At 51.4% G+C, this 18,934-nt stretch overlaps 1 protein-coding gene across 2 annotated transcripts; it reads right to left on the bottom strand.

Annotated features, from left to right (window-relative positions):
* Window positions 1-1,997: 1,997 nt before the first annotated feature.
* Window positions 1,998-18,853, bottom strand: AKAP8 (A-kinase anchoring protein 8). Of its 2 annotated transcripts, none has more exons than XM_025457850.3 (14): window positions 18,709-18,853; window positions 16,237-16,275; window positions 14,709-14,741; window positions 13,952-14,228; window positions 12,992-13,487; window positions 12,356-12,485; window positions 12,077-12,123; window positions 10,920-10,953; window positions 8,894-8,981; window positions 6,433-6,574; window positions 6,090-6,183; window positions 5,512-5,642; window positions 4,324-4,419; window positions 1,998-2,739 (listed from the first exon to the last, which is right to left on the bottom strand). In XM_025457850.3, the coding sequence occupies exons 1-14, from the start codon at window positions 18,725-18,727 to the stop codon at window positions 2,269-2,271; spliced, it is 2,097 nt and encodes a 698-aa protein (XP_025313635.3). In that variant the 5' UTR covers window positions 18,728-18,853; the 3' UTR covers window positions 1,998-2,268. The 2 variants fall into 2 exon arrangements, with proteins under 2 accessions (XP_025313635.3, XP_048954295.1); XM_049098338.1 differs by lacking the exon at window positions 18,709-18,853 and adding an exon at window positions 17,303-18,013.
* Window positions 18,854-18,934: the final 81 nt, after the last annotated feature.

Raw genomic sequence — 18,934 nt, 5'->3', positions numbered from 1 at the left:
TATTTGTATTTTTAAAGATTTTGACATAGGGGTCCCTGGGTGGCTCAGCAGTTTGGCACCTTTGGCCCAGGGCATGATCCTAGAGACCTGGGATGGAGGCCCCCCTCAGTCTCCCCGCAAGGAGCCTGCTTCTCCCTCTGCCTGTGTCTCGTGAATAAATAAAATCTTAAAAAAAAAAAAAAAAAAAAAGATTTTGACAGAGTATGAGGGGGGAGGGACAGAGGGAGAAGCAGACTCCCCGCTGAGCAGGGAGCCCCACCTGGGACTCCATCTCAGGACCCTGAGGTCATGACCTGAGCTGAAAGCAGACACTTAACTGAGCCACGGAGGCACCCCTAAACCTTTTTAAAGGTGCTCTGTAAAGCTCATGGCCCCTGGTGTCTCACAGATCTGGGTACTTTTTTTAATAAAGACTTTATTCATGAAACAGAGGCAGAGACAGAGGCAGAGGGAGAAGCAGACTCCTCACAGGGAACCCAATGCAGGACTCAATCCCAGGACCCCAGGATCACACTGAGCCAATGGCAGATGCTCAACCACTGAGACACCCAGGTGCCCCCAGATCTGTGGGCTGATTTGGGTTATCTATACATCTTTGCTAGGGGACTCTAAAAGTTACTCTGCCTCTGCAAGTGGGAAGTGACCTGAGTGAGGGACCTTGTTTATTCCCATCCCTTCTGGGGACAGAAGGGCACCCCTTTGTGCAATCTAAGTAGTTACTCCCATCTTGGGGGAGGGGGGCCTGGTAAGCTCAGTGTAGAAGTAAAACGATTCATGTCCTTTCACACTGGGTGGGAGACGAAGAACCACACTGAAATTGAGATTTAATGGTGGGCCTTGGATCACATTTACAAGAGAAACAGAGCAGTTTCAGTTTTGTTATCCTTCTTGAGGCCACTGGTGTTCAGTGGCACCAGCTTTTTTGCCTCAAGAGAAGCAGCTTCAAAGAGCACACGCAACCTGTGTCCAAGGCACATCTGTGTAGTAGTGGCGACGAGCGCAGACAATTCAGAGACACCATTTTCTTGCGTACTGAGCAATTTATTTGTTTCTAGTTCTTATATTGACTTTTCATAAATATCCATCTCACATCTCCAATAAAGGCCCTTGAGAGCAGGGCCCATCTCTTACTTTTATTGTGAATTAGCACCTGGGACATAGTAGATGCTCGAGTCTTTTACCATCTAGTAAATTCCCTCTGGCCAATGCTTCCCCAAATGAGACCGTTCAGGGGTTTGCAGGGAAACAGACCCAGCGGTATCATTTCCAAAGGGAAGCATCTTCCACTTCCTTTGATTATATGAAAGTCTAACTGTTGCTTGCTACCCTCTTAACACGTGCTAGCTAGCTTTTCTTTCTCACAGATTCAGAAAACCTCCAAAGGAATAGTATCTATTTGAAATGTATTTATTTCACTATATTCATTTCTTACAGGTAGCGTCTATCTATGGCAATTTAGTTTGTTTTCCATTCATGAGAGTGACACCAAGTTTTCTTTTTAAATATGGTTAAGTAGTAGTAACTGTTTGAAGGGAAACAAAAGCAAAAAACCCTGAAGTAACAGAGGTGGAACAAAAATGAGGTAAAAACGAAAAAAAGAACAAAAACCTCCAAACTAGAAAGGTGATTCAAAGACTAAAGATTGGGAAAATAATGCCCTAGGCAAAATGTCCTCATTCTTGAGGGGCAAGAGGGAGGGCTTCCAAGGGTGCAGGTCTGTTAGATTCAGGAGGCCTTTGAATAGAGTTCACCAATGTGACAGAGCCAACGTCGCAGTAACAAGATCCTGCTACATCTTGGGAGGATCACACACCCATACGCGGTGTGCTACCAAAGCAGGTCAAAAACTGAAGCCAAAGCAAATTCTTAAATCTTAAAAAAACCCTTTATAAAGCAAGATATATCCTAGTATTAAGCTGGTCTCAGGGAAAAAAAAAAATAATATAAAGGGCATTCAGCCAGTAGCTGTATTTAACAAGCAAAATATCATCAAAATCTAATGATCCAACTTTTATTATTCCAACTGCAGTGTAGAGACGTCACAGCCACTTGGGGGGAATGTACAACTTCCGCAGCCTTCACACCACGGCAAAAAGCCATACAACTTTAAAGATAAGCCCATGAGGTACACTTTTTTGAAGGAAACGGCTGGGTCTCTTCACCAAGGTTTCCAGCATGTTCCAGTAACACACACCCCAGTTCTGCTTACAAACAAAAGGAGAAAGAGCAACGCATTATGAAATCCATCCCTTGCCACAGGGAGGTGGGTCATTCCGTGGGAGTGACATCTTTGGGCTCTGCCTCAGTCTGTTCCGCTTTGGTTTCTGTGACCGGCGGGGCAGGAGCTGCGCCCCTCACCGTGCCGTCCACTGCGCCGTCCGTCTCGGCCACCACCTCCTGCTCTTCACCTGCGGCTTCGGTGGTTTCACCTCCAGCCTCTGCGTTGGCGTCGCCCTTCTCTGGAGCTGCGCCACATGGTGTCTCCACTTCCACTAGCTGCTCAGAGTGGGGACTGTGAGTGGCCTCGGCTGTATCCACGGGGCCTTGCCCTTCGGGCGGCGTGTCACTGCCTTCTGGGGCCGGTGCCCCCTCCCCATCTACCACTCTCACTGCTGCTGTGATGACCTCAGCCAACACCTCTGCGGCCACCTCCTCAGGCGTCTCCTCCTTCTCACCTCCTAAAGTGTCATCTCCTTCGATTTCTGGGTCGACGGCTTCGCTAGTGAAAGGGTCTTCACCCTGGCCAAGAGGAGCAACAGGTCAGTGCAAAGGTGAGACAAGGGGCCCAGGTTGCTGGGAGTCACGGTTTTGACGCTGAACAGCCAACGGGAGAAACCCTTTCAGCTACAGCAGGTGAGTGCATCCCACAGGTGCTCAGCGCCTTTGGAGTCAGGAAAGGCTTCTCGGAAGAGCCTTACGGCAACCATTTTTGCATCTTTTCACTTTTATTGTCTTAGTTAGCTAAGGCCTGGAGTACAAATAAAGGGCTGAATCAAGGGCTGTTCTTGTTTTCAGCACTAGTAATTTTGATATTTACAATGGGTTTTTGAAAAATGTACTTTTCCCTCCCCCTTCAAAGACTTTTTAGGATGAAGTATTTACAAATATTTACTACAGCTGCCTACCTCCCCCCCACCCGCCCACTGTTTTTCATTCAAGCATATAATGGTGAAGAAAAGTTAAAAAAGACCTAGGATTTCTTAACCCAATTAAAACAAAAAAGCCTCATAACAAAAGTTATGACTACAATTTTAGCTTCATTTATTTTATTTTTTAAAGATTATTTATGTATTTATTCATGAGAGACAGAGAGAGAGGCAGAGACACAGGCAGAGGGAGAAGCAGGCTCCACGCAGGGAGCCTGACGTGGGACTTGATCCTGGGTCTCCAAGATCAGGCCCTGGGCCGAAAGCAGCACCAAACCACTGAGCCACCCGGGCTACCCAATTTTAGCTTCATTTAAGCACACAGCCCTGGTTACGGTTACAAGGGTGCCCCATTCTGCAGATAAGGAGACTCAGCAACTTGCCCAAGGCCACACAACTACTGAACTCCAGTCAGGACACAGAAGTCAAACTTAGACTAAAAACTGTCTCTGGCTTAGAAAATATAAACATCACTGGTAGATTAGCAAATAGGTTTTAAAATGCAGTATTTAGGGGGTGCCTGGTTGGCTTAGGGGAACATGCGACTCTTGATCTCAGGTCAGGAGTTCGAGCCCCACATTAGGTGTGGAGATAACTTGAAGAAAAAATTTTTTTAATAAATAAATTCAATAAACTTAAAACCAAAAACACAGGGATGCCTGGGTGGCTCAGTGGTTGAGTGTCTGCCTTTGGCTCAGAACGTGATCCCGTAGTCCTGGGACTGAGTCCCACATCGGGCTCCCTGCATGGAGCCTGCTACTCTGTCTGCCTATGTCTCTGCCTCTCCGTGTCTCATGAATAAATAAATAAAATAAATCTTTATACACACACACACGTCTCTCTCTCCAAACACACTGACCAGGCCTGAATCTTAAATTGGTTGCTCTTTCTGGCTTCTTTCCTGGACAACTATCAGCTAACTTGGATTTTTATGTGAGCATCTCGGCATCATTGCTCAGTACTTCGTGCATATTCAAGGTTTCTCATGGTGAGCCCGCAACCATGCGCACAAGTAGGGAATCACAGGAAATCCGTTGTTGTGGAATTCCCACTCATGATACATTCTTCAAAACAATCCGAACTGCTAAATACTGCACTCTGGATGCAACTCCACACTTGCAGAGTTCATCCTGCATCCCAAAAGCTTTTCCCATCCACTGCACTCCTAAGCACAAACCTTGAGGTATTTTTCCAGCATCTTCACTATGTGTCTGTTGTTCAAAACACTCTTAGCCACATGAAGACTGGTCTTCTTGAACTGTTCAGCAGCCAACTGTAAAGGAAACCAAACATGGACTTTGACACATGGTGTGCGCAGAGGAGCGAGCAAACAAACTGGCCAGGCTGTACCAAGTTGCCCCGGGAGCAGCCCTAGACAAAAAAATGACTACCACCTCTCTTCACCATGGCAGATCCTGTAATGCCAGGGTCCGAGAATGACAGAAAGAAGGCCCTGGAGGGACACCGGAGCTCAGACTATGAAACAGCACAGAGAAGCCTGATAATCTTAAGAGACAGAAGAACAGACACAACACTGACGTCCGGTACCTTGTGTAGGAGCAAAGCAAGTTTTTTTTTGTTTTGTTTTGTTTTTAAGCAAGTTTTTTCTTTTTCAGTTCTTTGAGTTCTAATGACTTTACCAGTAAAATCAGCAGCAGAAGTAGGAATGCTGCAACCATTTGGCTGTTTTAGAGCTCAAGCCATTCAAAGGATAATCCCTTGTTTGTACAGTGCTCGGTGGACGAGCTTTCATGAGGTAGGAGATGTGTGGGCAGCACTCAGGACAGGCGGTAAGAGCCTGTGGGCCAGGCATGGCCATGCCCATGCCTTCCATCTGGACTCTGGCCGCTCTAGCCCATGAGCAGCACACCTGAGGTGTTAGAGATCTCGTGTCCCACAAAGCCCAAAACATTTGCGATTTGACCCTCTGTAAGACATCTGCTGATACCCTGAGCTACATACACATTTAGCCACAGGCCCCAACGGCTAGTGAAGGCCCAGTTAGTTCTTGACTCTGGGTCCCCCAGGCCACTGTGCTCTTCTTAACGACCCTCAGCCCCTGCTTCTGGGAAATCCAGTTTGTCAGGAACTGGGAAATTTCCCTGTGTGATTTATAGCGAACACTTTCAACATTTTTTAAGGAGAGTTTCAGCTACTACTCTATGTAAAGTCAACCCCCCAGCAACACACTGTTTCACATGATACTAGAAACTGGGACACCTCTTACAGCCCGCTGATGAAATCACAGTCGGTGGAACCTGTCAAGAGCCCCTGATCAGCTAACATTCCCCACGAGACATAGAGGGCTCTGAACCTCACTGCCAGAGGCCTGGAAGTGCTGGCCAGGCCTGAGGAGGGGACTCACCCTGCGGTTGTGATTGTGGTCCACCGAATGCAGGTGCCGTTGGAGGAGCTGATGCTGCGCGGGGATTAGCATGTCACAAGCCAGGCAGTGAGCAGCCTCTATCTTCTTGAAAAAGTGCTCCTGGCCAATCCCTGTAGATACAACCCACGTCTGGTGTGATCCGGGACAGCAGGCAAGTGATGCTCTCCTCCTGCTCCCCAGAAGAGCCCCCATTTTCTCCTGGTAGTCCATGAGGACTAGGTTGGGAGAGAATCTGTGGGGCCATCACCCGCCCTCCAGCATGACTGTGTGGATGGAAGCACCTCCACATCTGGGGGTTTTATTCTTCAACTTTTTTCATCCCTCTGGTCATTTCTCTTCAAAAAAAGAGGAAGACACCAGAAAGCTTCATATCAGTCCAATAAGCTGCCAGTAGAGCTGGGACATTCATCAGGCCACACTTACGGGCTTTACATTGTGAAGCAGCCTGGCTGGGGGTCTTCTGTCACATTCTCAGCAGCCCTGTGTTGGGCTGGCTTTGTACCCAGCTGCACGCCTTAGCAGCATGTGGAATAGTGCACCCCAGGATCCTGACTCACCTTTGAAAGGATCTGGTTTGGGCTTCGTGCTTTCCTTCTCCATCAACTCCTGCCGCCGCTTCTCAATTTTCTTATTCCTGTTCACAATATACTCCTAGAGGAGATGGCACCAAATGAAACGAGGACAGGGTGCTGTATGCGCCTGACTCTCAGTTCACCCAGGGCAGAACTCATGGGAACTACAATGGCCACAGCGCTTGGCTCTCCCTCTGACCTGGGACTTGTACACTGTTATTGTGGAAAGTCCAGGCCTCTTATTTCCCTCCCCTTTCCCTTCTCTGTAGGGATCGGATTCCTATAGGACCATCAGGAAACACTCTGACAGAGGCTGAGTGTGCTTTACCTGGAGGAACTCCACTGTCTTGTCAGGGAGTTTGGTACTTATAAACCTCAGTGTCTCTTTGTGAAATTTGCTCTGTAGATGCTTCTGGATTTCTTCATCTTCAAAACTACGAAACTTGCACACAGAACAGGCGAACTGAATCCTGGAGAAGATGAAAAGAGCAATGAGTAGGAATAACCATGGGGATCCTGGGGTGGCTCAGCGGTTTGGCACCCGCCTTTGGCCCAGAGCATGATTCTGGAGACCCGGGATCGAGTCCCACATCGGGCTCCCTGCATGAAGCCTGCTTCTCCCTCTGCCTGTGTCTCTGCCTCTCTCTCTCATGAATAAATAAATAAAATCTTAAAGAAAAAAAAAAAAAAAAAAAAAGGAATAACCAGCTCATCTCTGGTCAGAATGGAAACAAGATAGTAATTTCTGTACCCAGGCTTCTGATTGTGTGAGGCATCATAGTAACAGTTGCCTCAGGTCTCCCCATTCCAAGAACGGGGGTAAATCTTGCAAGTGTTTCAGGAAAAGGATTCATGCACCCCATCAGTCTTTTTGGCCCAAAGTTCCACAAGAGAACACCCAAAAGTGGAGACTTTCCAAACTGTGGACTACCTAAAAGCCCCCAAACCACTGCTCTGGGGGTGTAGTACCTAACTCCATTAACTTCTTTATATAGCCACCAGGATAATACAGGGTAACCTCATTTTAATGTGAGGGAGTAATTCCTGAAGGCCTTCCACAGCTTAAAATTCACAAAACCCAAGACCAATTTTCCCATGGGACTCCACATAAAGCCCCATCATATCAAATTCTGTGGCTAAAAACTGACATCTTGGGGTGCCTGGGTGGCTTAATCAGTTAAGCTCTGTCTTTGGCTCAGGTCGTGGTCCTGAGGTCCTGGGATTGAGCCCCACGTTGAGCTCCCTGCTCAGTGGGGGGCCTGTCCCTCCTCTGCCTGTTGCTCCCCCCCTTGTGCTCTATCAAATAAGTAAATAAAATCTTTTGGGAAAAAACTAAAAAAAAAAACTGACATCTCTCTGTTGCTTACTTTAAATTAAAAAAACAAAAAGATTTACTTATTTATTTATTCATGAGAGATACACAGAGGCAGAAACACAGGCAGAGGGGAAGCAGGTTCCCTGTAGGGAGCTTGATTCGAGACTCAATCCACCAGGATGATCCAGGATCACACCCTGAGCCAAAGGCAGATGCTCAAAGGGAGCCACCCAGGTGCCCCATGTTGCTTCCTTTCAAAACCACAAATGCAATCATGCTGTAAGGCAAGAGAAGAGTAGCCTGCAGAGCCCTACGTTCCCACAGTGAGGCGCCACTTCCCTTGGCTCTGGGCGAACAGCACAGGCCCTGGGGCACTCAGGATTCCTCAGGCACCAACACAAGACTCCTTCCTGCCAGGTCCCAATGCCTGGCTTCTGACCTCTGGAAAAGGCACAAGACGCTTATTTTTGCACATACGCCCAACAGAAAAGTGAAAAGAAAGCTCTGGGACCCTATGTGTACCAAAGAAGTGCAGGGTTCATGACCCTTGCTGCATCTTTACCTTCCCTGTGACAATTTCTCCTGGTCTCTTTGAGGACCCTCCATTGCTAGGGTGGAGTCTAAAGATTCCTTCCAGTAAAAAAAAGTCATCTCAGTTCTCCTGGGGCATGAAAATAATCTAATCTAGCCATCGTATATTCATCTGTTTGAAAAACAAGCATTTTGATGACTTTCTGTTTAACACTCGGAAGCACCTACCTTCCAGTTCCTGGCTTTCTTGTCTCTGCTGTTGGTTGTTTTACTAATGTTTCTTTTGCGTTTCTTTGCACAGGGAAAGCACAACCTGATCTGAGCTTTAGGGGCAAGGATTGCCCCTCAAGTCAGAAGGAGAGCCTGTGCATTGAGAAATAGCCACAGGCAGTCAAAGCCAGAGCAACCTAGGGCTCCCATGGTCACCAGTGATTTACATATCTAGTCACCAGCACCTGATCACTGGAAAGGCTGAGAGGCACATGGTGCAGTCACACCAACACCCTTTGCATTTTTGCCATTCTTTTCCATTTAGAGACAAGATTTGTAAGGCAACATCCCTGCATATGTAACTGTCACGGTAACTTCAGAGGTGGTCTGGATTTGGGCAAGACACCCAAAGCACCTTCTTAGCAGCTCTGCTGAACAAAGTTCACCTGTCTGGGGTGACAGATAAGAGCCAGGGACAAGGAAACTCCCCACAGGGGAGCCAGAGAGCCCCCTGCTGGACACATAGGCCTCAGAGACTCAGTGGAAGATCGGAATGCCATCCATCCGTGTTCCCCAAGTTTTGCATCTCTGGATCTGAGCAGGATTTCCAAACAGACTCCAGAGGCCAATCAAACTGGCTGCCCCTGCACTGTCAGGTTAAGGTGGATGAGCTCAGGAGAACCGGGACAACGCTCAGCTTCCAGCCAAGCTCCCACCTCGCCGGCCTCCTCACCTGTCAGCCGCTCGGTCTCGCATTCGGTCTCTCCTCCTTTGCTTTTCTCTTCTCTTCTTTACTTCATCATCCTCATCGTCTTTCTCTCCTGCAACAGAGAAGTTCCTTCGAGATGCCCTGAGGACCCTGCAGAGGAGCTGAGCAGCAGGGCCTCAATGGCGGCCACAGCTCGGCCACCACACCCTGTACCTGCTGCCACCACACACGGCAGGGCCAGGACAGCCTGAGGCACCGGCACCAACGGTCTGTCCAAGGCTCCCCACAGGGATGGGCCTCTGATGCCGAATCCTTGGGAGTTCCCAGGGAGTCACCTTACCCCCTCCCCATGGCCTGATACAACTGGGATGGCCAGGGAGCTGGCCCGCCCATCCCACTCACACCGTGGCCCACCTGCCTGTCCTTCCCTATCCTGCTTTTCCAATCCAGTGCCCTACCACTGGGTCTTCTCCCAAAGTCACTTAAGGAGAGAGAGAAGCATTTCTTCCCAGATAAAAGAGGCAGCAGCTGGAAGGCCTCAGAAAATAAAGCAAGCCACTCTACCGCCCTCCGTCCCACCTCTAGGTGGACCATGACGACAGTTCCGTCAGCCTCCTCTGAACTAGGGCCTCAGCAGGTCTGACAGTCCTTGCTGGCCCAAACTATCTTCCACTCACAAAAACCGTCCATCTAGGGCTTTCCCAGGGCTATGAGGGAAGCAGTCCTAGAAACAAAAGTGGGAAGAGACCAACTGGTCCTCCGTCGTCCCCAGGGCCAGCGCAGGAGCTCCTCCGAGAGCTGTGCAGCCCAGCGTCCCAGCGTGAGGCCAGGCCAGGCCATGGCGGCTCAGGGCCAGGGCCAGACACTGAGGAAAGGTTGGATAAGCATCTGAACTGTAACCCCTACCCCTGATGCCAGTCACGAGACTGTCCCACGAAGATGGCGACCGGCGTGCGCTGCTCAGAAGCCTCTCAAAAGGGCGTGTGGGGTTTTTGGCAAGAGGTCACTGCCTGAAACTATTACTGCTGTTTAATAGCAAAGTCATCCCGGGTAGGCAGCAGGACCTGTGCGCAATAAACATGTCACCTTTGCTTTAGCATTTGCCCTGCTGCACGAGCTGCTAAATGCTCTGCGTGGTCCCAAGCTACAGGCATAACTGCTTTAGTAAATGAGGTGAGAGGGCCTCGGTGGGTTGGCTCAGCCTAAACACACAGGAGAAGGAGTATCTAAGCCAGGGGCCTGCAAGTTTATGGGAGCCGAGCCACAAAGGAGCCAGCGTGTGATTCTTGGGGAAAACCAGCTATGGGCAGACCCATGGAAACAGGAAAAGAAACAAATGGCTTGTGGGTAAGTTCAAGGCCACGCTGTCTCAGGCTGCTTCTCTATGTTCCCCCCAACAAGGTTTAACTTTGCTCTGCTCTTGCCGCTTACTTAGGGCTCTTGGGTCCCCTATAAGGGCACTGGTGAACCCTGCTGAGCAGTGATGGTCTCTGGAGGATCCTGGGCTTGGGTGTACCTGACTGGCCTCCCCTCCCCACAACCAGCTCCCAACCCGGGCATGTGTCTGAACTCTGTCCCACACAGCAGAGAGCGCTGCTGCTGTCAGCATCCCCACCACAGAGGCTGAGGGCACAACCCTGGGCTGGCAACTGAGGAAAGTGTGAAAAGAAGCCCAGGAAAAGACAGTACAGGGACCTGCACTGGCCAGTAAGTAACAGAGAAGATGGGCTAGAGTATGCCTCTTCTGTTCTTTCTTGCATTTCTGAGACTCTCCCTTCCCTACCACTGCAAGCTGTTGCAGATACTCAGGAATGAGTTTTCCCTCTCCACAGCCTGCCTCAAGTGAGGCAAACAGACCTGTTTCCAGCAAGTGTTGCTCTAAGCCTCAGGGTGGGCACCATGGCCAAGGCCCAGCCAGTGGCCACAGCCCCTCTTCTGCCCTGAGCCACCAGTCCCTCCATCCAGGCCCCAGGTTTGCTCAGAAGGCCAGCCCGGCTGGGAGCAGGGCACACAGGAAAGCAAGCTCAAAGAGACACCGAGTGATGCCTACCTCTCTGCCTCCCGGGGTCGAAGAATTCATCCTCCTGAAAAAGGGCACACACAAAGTCGGGCTATGAGGTAGAGTTTCCAGAACCCTCCACAACTGACCCAGCACCCTGCCACCACCTGGTCATAATATGTCAGGACAAGTCCCAGGGCGGTGGAAGAGGCTGTGTGTCCTGTCACCGCTCTTGGTTGCCTTCTGAGATTCTGTAATGACCAATGTGCTTTTTTATTAAAGTCACTGGCCCTTTTCCAGTTATTTCTACAGCCAAAGAACCACCCTGGCAAACAAACGCGCACCTGCACAGTTCTGCAGTGGGAGCACCGATGGCCCATTCGTCCGCTCTATGTCAAGAGACTCTGACTGGTGGGATGCCAGTTCCAGCACTCTTTACCGAAAAGGGGCTTTATCAAGTTCCTGGCCATCTGTTCGTATTTATTGATGGTGGTAACAAACCAGGTGTAGATTAAAAAACAATACAACTGAAAATCGAAACACAGTCCTGTTTCTTAGGCATTGGGCTCAAGGTTAAAATAGGTCACCAGCAGAGACAGATTCCCAGAATCAAGATCAAAGCAAGCTCAACAGAGAGTAAATGAGACTCGCTGATAACAGCTGGAAATTCACTGTATCCTGCCCACCCCAGAGCTGACCATCAGAAGTACTTGGTCGAAGCCTTCATACACCCAGGTCTCCAGGCCGTATCCCAGACACAGGTCAGAACTTACAGGGGCAGCAAGGGCTTACCACCTAGGTGCTTGTGCAGTCATGGCTCAGAGGGCCTTATATGCCTTTCTCCTGCACCTGGTATTAAGGGCTGAGCGACAAGGAGGCAGCTCAGCACCAGCACAAGGCTGGCAGTACCTGAGTCTTCAGCCTGAGCCCACACGGCACACGGCACTCACCACACGTGTGGCCCACACCCATCACTGAGGACGTGAGAGCAGCTGGGGAGAGGGATGGGAATTTCCTTGAGAAGAGAAGGATTGTTACTAGTACAAAACTCTTAGAATCCTAGCTGCAAGTCAGGCTATTAAATACAATCATAAAGTGGTCAAGTCTACCATAGACGCTGTTGCTGCCTCTTTAGAAGAAAGGCTAACGCAAAGGAAAAATCCCACGCTACAGAAACAAAGGAGGGTGACCAGCGAAGATGGACTTACACCCCTGAATTCTTCATCTCCTGACCGGAAGTCAGCAGCTCCATCATCTACCAGACACAAAGAAGAGGGAAAGTCAGCCCCTTGGAGATTGGCCCACTCCGTTTCACCCTCCCCAGCTTGCCATCCAGGGTGACCGTGCTTGTCCTGACTGCAGTGGGGGCTGCAGGAGCGTGGAGGACACGTGCCACCCTTGAGTTCAACACCTGTCCACTGTACACATGGGTAGGCAGAGCACCAAGCACGAAACAGACTCATTTTACGAAACCACCCAGGGCCTACCGTTTTCGGAAAAATCTCCTTCGCTGTCAGCCCGGGCCAATTTGGCATCTGGCTCATCGTAGATCTGCAACTGCTTCCGTTTCCTGCCCATGCCGTCTGGGCCGCAGCGGTCAAACCCTCTCCGCCTGGGCTACAGACACAAGCACATCCGATGTACCGCTTACCCGGACCATTAAGATACCCCAGAAAAACGGAGAACAGAGAAGTTGTAAGATCAGAGATCAGAGGCAGAAAAGATCTTTTCAGGAAACAAAGATGATAGAGTCGAGCCCCACCCCCACCCCTACTTTCAGGCCCAATGGAAGAAGTCAAGACACAAAAGGCCATGTGTTATATGATTACATTCGTAAGGAAGGTCTGGGAGAGGAAGCTCTCCAAAGAAGAAAGCAGACTGGCACTTGCCAAGTACAGAGGAGAGGACCAGGACTGGGAAGTACTGCTAGTGACAGCGGTTTGCATCTTTCCTGGTTGACGGCAATGTCGTAAAATTAGATGGTGGTGATGGCTACGCAATTCTGTACGTTTTTACTAAAACCCGAACTGTGCACTTAACAATGGGCAAATCGTACGGGATACAAATTTGTCTCCATAGCGCTGTTGGCAAAGAAGGCAGATTACAACTTCCAGAGGGCTTACCCGATCCCTCATCCGCGTCTGTGACCGGCCACATCCATAGGGTACCGAGTTGTCATAACCGCCGGCCCCCTGCATGCCCATCACACCGAAGTCGGGGGCCATGGACTGGGAGAACAGGGAAGGAGGTGGCCTGCTTGGGGAGGGGCCGCCGAGGCCCCGCCCACCCACATAGTTCAGCTCTGGCCAGGGAGCAGACAGGGGCTCCGAAGAGGCCGAGGGCGGCATGAAAGGGTCGCTGCGCATGAAGGTGCTGGGGTTGCTCCGGTCCTGGAAGCGGCCCTGGCCCTGGCCCTGGCCCCGGCCCCGCATGAAGCCATCAAGGGAGCCCCGCTCACGGGCTGGGTCCCGGCAGTCGCCATACTGACTGCTAAAGCCACCATTTCGGTCAGGCATGGGGTCAAAGTCATAATCGTAGCTATAGCTGGGACGATAGGGATGGTGCTCCGGGAGGCAAGACCTGGAGTCATAGGACTCGTACGACTGGAAGCGGAAGGAGCTGCAAAGGAAGCAGAACCGTCACTACACTCTAGGCACAAGCCCAAGCCTCCTGCAAAGCTGGCTTCCCAACATTCAGAACAGCACTCCACACTGCCACACAGCCCTCCTAAATAGTCCGAAGGCAAAACAGAAAAATAACCCCCCTGAACATTGTTGATGAGGTACACAGAGCCCTTGACCACAAAAATGAGAGTCTACAGGTACCTGAAGCAGAAATAAGGAGCCTAACACACTAGCTAGTTTAGCCAACAGTCATACCTTAAGCCCAATCACTCCGGACTCCAACTAGTCCTATCACAATGACTGCCCCAATAACTGCCCGACTCAACTACTCTGCACTCAGGAGGGAGTTGGGGAAAAGCCCTCCCTGGAAGAGGGGGTGCCCACTGCCACCTGCACAAAGCTGGGGTATGTGTGTGTCTGTGAGAAGATCCCCAGGGAAGGGTTCGGATCCATAATCACCTCTCCCGGTCCTGCATGCCCTCCCCACCGCCGCTGCTCCCGCCCCTGCCTCCTTCCTTGGACATCATGTCCAAACGCTGGTTGATCTTGGCAATGAGAGAGTCAGAATTGTCGGTGCATGGTTCTGGGCCATAAGAAGCCATGTGGACGGCAGGGCCCCCAGCTCCCAGGCTATCGCTGGCCTTGGTGGTCTCCCAAGAGGCTGGGCCATAGCTGTAGGACGCTCCTGTGGTGACGCTGGTATTCTGGGCTCCATAGTAATTGTAGTTTTCGTAACCTGCCATAGGAAAAAAGAGCCAATAAGATATCAGCAGCCACAAGGTAAGTCTGGGAACAAAGCAGACACGTCTGGGGAGAAGCACCCCACTACTCATATGAAGGAAGAGCATCAAGGAACCATGCTGTCATCACCCCACACTGTTCACATCACCTGCCAAAAGGCAGGAAGAGAAGGGCAGGGGCACAGCCTCAGCAATGAGTGGTGGGTTTTCTGTGCCAGATCCAAATCTTGTTCCCCATCCAAAGCCAGAGGTGGCTGAGAGCCCACAGGTGGCAGGTGGAGCTGCTGCTTCCAGAATACAACCACAACCCCCAGCCTCCAGGAAGTTCTTGAGGATGCCCAGACCTGCCAAGCCTTCAGGAGAGCTATGAGCACAGCTAGAATGGGAGATGGGGATGGGAGGTCCCTGTATCCCAAACCTTCTGTACAGCTGACCCGAGGCTTTCTTGCCCACCCACAGACACCCAGAGGGCCTACCTTGCCAGCTGGCCACACCAGTTCCATAGGCACCTTAGGGAAACAAAACACACAAGAGCTTTGCATACTGAGTGAAAGTACCTGAAACAGCCTATGACAATTGTCACCTCATTCTACTATCCACAGGTCCAGGGCTGTTGTGGGATGCACCCCTGGTTGTCCATTAAGGCCAGGAATGGCTGAGACCCACTAGCTGTAAAACTCATTTCCTAAAGAGCACTCAGCTAAGCATAACCAAGACTTCTCTTGTAGGCAAGCCTGATCTCCCCCAACACGACAAGCAGAAAGGATGCTGCAGCGTTCCCAGGAAACGGCCGGTGAGGGCCACCAGCCAAGAGGCCAGATCCCCTGGCAGAGCCCTTCAAAAGTGCCAGTTCTTACCAGTAGCTGGAGTCTGGGCACCACTAAAACAGACCATGCATCAGTGGAAAATCATGTCCCTAACTCAACTGAGCAAAGGGACATTATGTCCCTTTATGTACCTTATGTACCTTAGTGACATGGAGGGCCTCCTCCTGGAAAACTTAAGTGACGGGTGAAAAAGTGACTCCACCACCCCTAATGGTGCTAGTGGCAAGTTCCCAGCTCAGAAAACAAAGACAGCCCTCATCCCATCCCCTGGAATAAATGCTGGCAAAAAGCAGAAAAGCCTCACCACTGGGGAGAGGACATTTTGGTCCTTCAAACATACCGATCATCGTGATCTAGATTCCAGAGCAGGGCCGGCAAATAGGCCCCCATGCCAAATCTAGCCCACTGCCTGTTTCTGTATGGCCGGCAAGCTAAAAAAAATGGTTTTTTACTTTTTTAAATGGTTGGGGGCAGGGGGATCAAAAGAATATTTCATGACATGGATTTTGAAAGGAAACGCATCATTCATATATCAGAACTCACAACTGTGCAACCAGTGATGACTAACTCTGGATTATAATTAACAACAATGGGGACGCCTGGGTGGTTCAGTGGTTGAGTGGCTGCCTTTGGCTCAGGGTGTGATCCTGGGTTCCTGGGATCAAGTCCCACATCAGGCTCTGCATGGAGCCTGCTTCTCCCTCTGCCTGTGTCTCTGCCTTTCTCTCGTGTCTCTCATAAATAAATAAAATCTTAAAAAAAAAAAAAAAAAAGACAACATATCGACACTGACTTGCTACTGACAATAAATGTACTGAGGCAAGATGTTAATAATAAGAAAAAACTTTTATTATATCCTTGGTTATTTACTTAGAATAACCAAAATTCCTAAAATAAAAGCTGTCACATACAAAAATTATATTGTATGCAAATTTCAGGGTCCTTAAATAATATTACTGCCACACCTTCACACCCATTTTTTCATAAACATCTGTAACTTGCACTGCAGGGGAGCCAGTCAGAAAGCCCCCCAAAGCCAGAAAAAAAGTACTGTGTAGTCCTTTACAGAAAAGGTCTCTGGATCCATGGGCTAGCCCCAGTCCTCCCGTCAGCCCCCCACCAGGTTACAATCATGCTAGTGTTGGGATGCAATCCATGCCTCCCCGTAAGGTCTTACCTTGGGTGTTGGTGGGTCCAGCACTCCATGCCCCATAGCCTGTAAAGAGAAGACCTGTGAGTTAGGATCCTACTTGTCACGCCAGACAACGGGTGCTTCTGAGGTGCTCTGAGAAGCCTAAAGTGCTTGCCTTGAAGAAGAGTTTGGTGCCAGCCTCATAGGAAGAGGGCATAACCACAGTACTGTCCCTCTAAAAGTCCTCCACAGCTAGTTGATTGCATTACCACATTCCACCTATCTGTCTGAGGTCAAAGCAGAAAAGAGTTGGGGGGAATAGGCTTTGGTGCCTGCTCTGCTGGTAGCCGGATGAGGAACCTCGGCCAAAGCCTCAATCTGCAACTCAGGAGGACACAGGACAAGCTGACAGCTAGCCCAGTAGTAAGACACAGTTGTGCCTCCACCCCCCGTTTGGCTCACCTAGCAGCCATAAGTCCCCTGTAACCAAGAACAAAGTTCAGAATTTGGAAACAACAGTGCCTCTCTAGGCCTCACTTCTCTGTGACTTTGGACCATCCAATGCTCCCCTGGGCCTTCAAGTCCCAGGGCTTCAGCCTGGCCTAACATATTGGGGCTGCACTCCTCTCTGTGGTGGTTCCTCTTGCCTCTGAGGACTCCCATGTCGTCCCTCTTCACTTCTGTGTCCCTGGAACCTCAAACAGAAGTGGGCATAGGTAGCTATCCATAACTGTCGATGATCCAACTTTTTGGAACAGGAATACCTCTCTTACTAGAACAACCTGAGCCACTAGCTAAGTGCCTAGTGTGTGCCAACACATGACAGGAACTGAGCACATGCTGGTGTCCCTGAGGGCCATTTAGAGATGGGAGAGCTCAGGCTTAGCCGTTAGGGTACTTGAAATTTGCTGAAATTTGCCCTCTGCAGGCTAGTCTCCCCATGCTACACGACATGTGTACGACAGGAAGAGCAGTGACAAGTAACCAAAGACGCGTGACCAACTACGAGGCACTGGTCTGAGCAAGCGTTGGCTAATCACGTAAGCTCATAACACCTCTTCAGATGGGTAACGTTTACCCCTTTGTACCCAGAGGCTCAAGAAGCTGTCACCTGCCCATGATCATAGAGCTGGAGAATGGAAGAACCGGGATGTGCCCTCAGATCAGATCTACATGCCTCCTACAGCCGGAGAACAACCGTCAAGGTTCAGTAAGTCTTGAGAAGTAACTCTAGGCGGAAAAGCGATTAGGAGGATTCAGGGAGGCCCCACCATTTAAACTGAGCCTGAAGGGTTTTGGCAGATCAGAAGTGAGGGGAATAAAACCTCTTCATGCTCAGGGTGTGCAGGGGGCCAGATGACTGGCTGAAAGATCTGGTGGGAAGTCGGCGAAGAATCCTAAGACCCAGCTGAACTGAAAAAAGGCCGAGAAAGCTAGGGTTGCTTGGGCAACCCAGGGCCCTGGAGACACCCAAGCACACGGTGCCAGGACCTCTCTTGCAATTCCAGGTGCCGGATCCTAACACTGCCACCTTTCAAGACTGGTGCCTTCTCCAGCCGTTGTAGCAAAATGTTACTGCTTGTTTCTCCAACCTCATATACTCGGAAAAGGACTGCACCCGCTCAAGCCCTGCCCCCCACGTATTCCAAACTTCGACAGTTCCCAGCGGGCAAACTTGGCTTCCAGCACAGAGCAAACGCCTGCTAAGAATCTCAGGTTCCGGACACCGAGCCCAGGTCGCTCGAGAAGCTCCCTCCTGCCGCAGGCCCTGAGGCCCAAGTGGGGAAGGGGGCATATTCTCCCTTTCGCAGCCCCCAGCCACCTCCAGGGCACCGCCGCAGCGCACGTCAGGACTCCGACTCTGCACGAAGACGCCCAACACCTGACCCCCGAAGTCCTGGGTCACGCACAGGGCAGGAGCCCGCCGCGACTGACCCCTGCAGCGGCCGCGCTCAGCTCCCCGGCGCTGCATCGCGGGGCTGGCGGGGAGGGACGGCTTCCAGGACCGGCGCGACGGACCACGTGCACCGCGCGGGGCCCCGCCGAGCCCCACAGCCCGGGGACAGGCAGCCCAACTCCCTCGGCCCCAGCCGCGGACCCCGCGCCCCACGAGCTTTCGCCGTGGCTCCGCCCCCGGGCGCCGCCATTTTGTGGCCTTCCAAAGGGGAAGGCGGGCCTCCGGGCGGCGGGGTCCACTGGCCCAGCCTCGCCGCGGCCGAGAGGTAGAAACGGCCGGGACAGCCCGAGGCGCCCCCCGAAGCCCGCCGCAGCGTCTGCCCGCCAAACCCCGCCCGCCTCCCCAAGCCTCGCCGGCCAATCCGCACGCAGCGCCCCGGGAGCGACGGCGCCGAGGTCCAATGAGCAGCGCGCGCGCGCCCCGGCCTCCTCTCCGCTCGGCCGGGTTGGAGTAACCGCGCTCCGCTGTAGGCCTCGGCCTGCAGCCTTGTACGCACCAGCGGCTGCGTCGCCTGAGCAGCGCCTGTCCGCCCCACCCCGCACCGAGGCACCCACACGAACCTCCGTAGCCCTGCTCCATGTCTTCAGCTCGGCCCGCCAGCAGCCCCTTTTTCTAGGCTGCCACAGGACGCATGCGCTCAACACACCTTCCGCCGTCCGCTACTGGAAGACCAGGAGCATACGTCACTCCCCCCGCGCCCCACCATTGGCTGGCTTTCACTGCGCACCCGCCCCTGTCGCCCCAGCGGGCCTTCCGGTTGCTTGGGCTCAGCTTTTACAGCATCTT

Source organism: Canis lupus, chromosome 20 (genome assembly GCF_003254725.2).
Source record: "Canis lupus dingo isolate Sandy chromosome 20, ASM325472v2, whole genome shotgun sequence".
Classification (NCBI taxonomy): domain Eukaryota; kingdom Metazoa; phylum Chordata; class Mammalia; order Carnivora; family Canidae; genus Canis; species Canis lupus.
Note: the sequence above shows the minus strand (reverse complement) of the source record. Positions and strands in the feature narration are given on the sequence as shown.

Bases quoted from the DNA above. Each gene is read 5' to 3' on its own strand.
- AKAP8 (XM_025457850.3), bottom strand. The intron at 12,124-12,355 runs GTAGGCCCTGGG...TGTGTCTGGTAG, and splicing joins AGGAGATTTTTCCGAAAACG to ATGATGGAGCTGCTGACTTC. The intron at 5,643-6,089 runs GTGAGTCAGGAT...TTGTATCTACAG, and splicing joins CAAACCAGATCCTTTCAAAG to GGATTGGCCAGGAGCACTTT.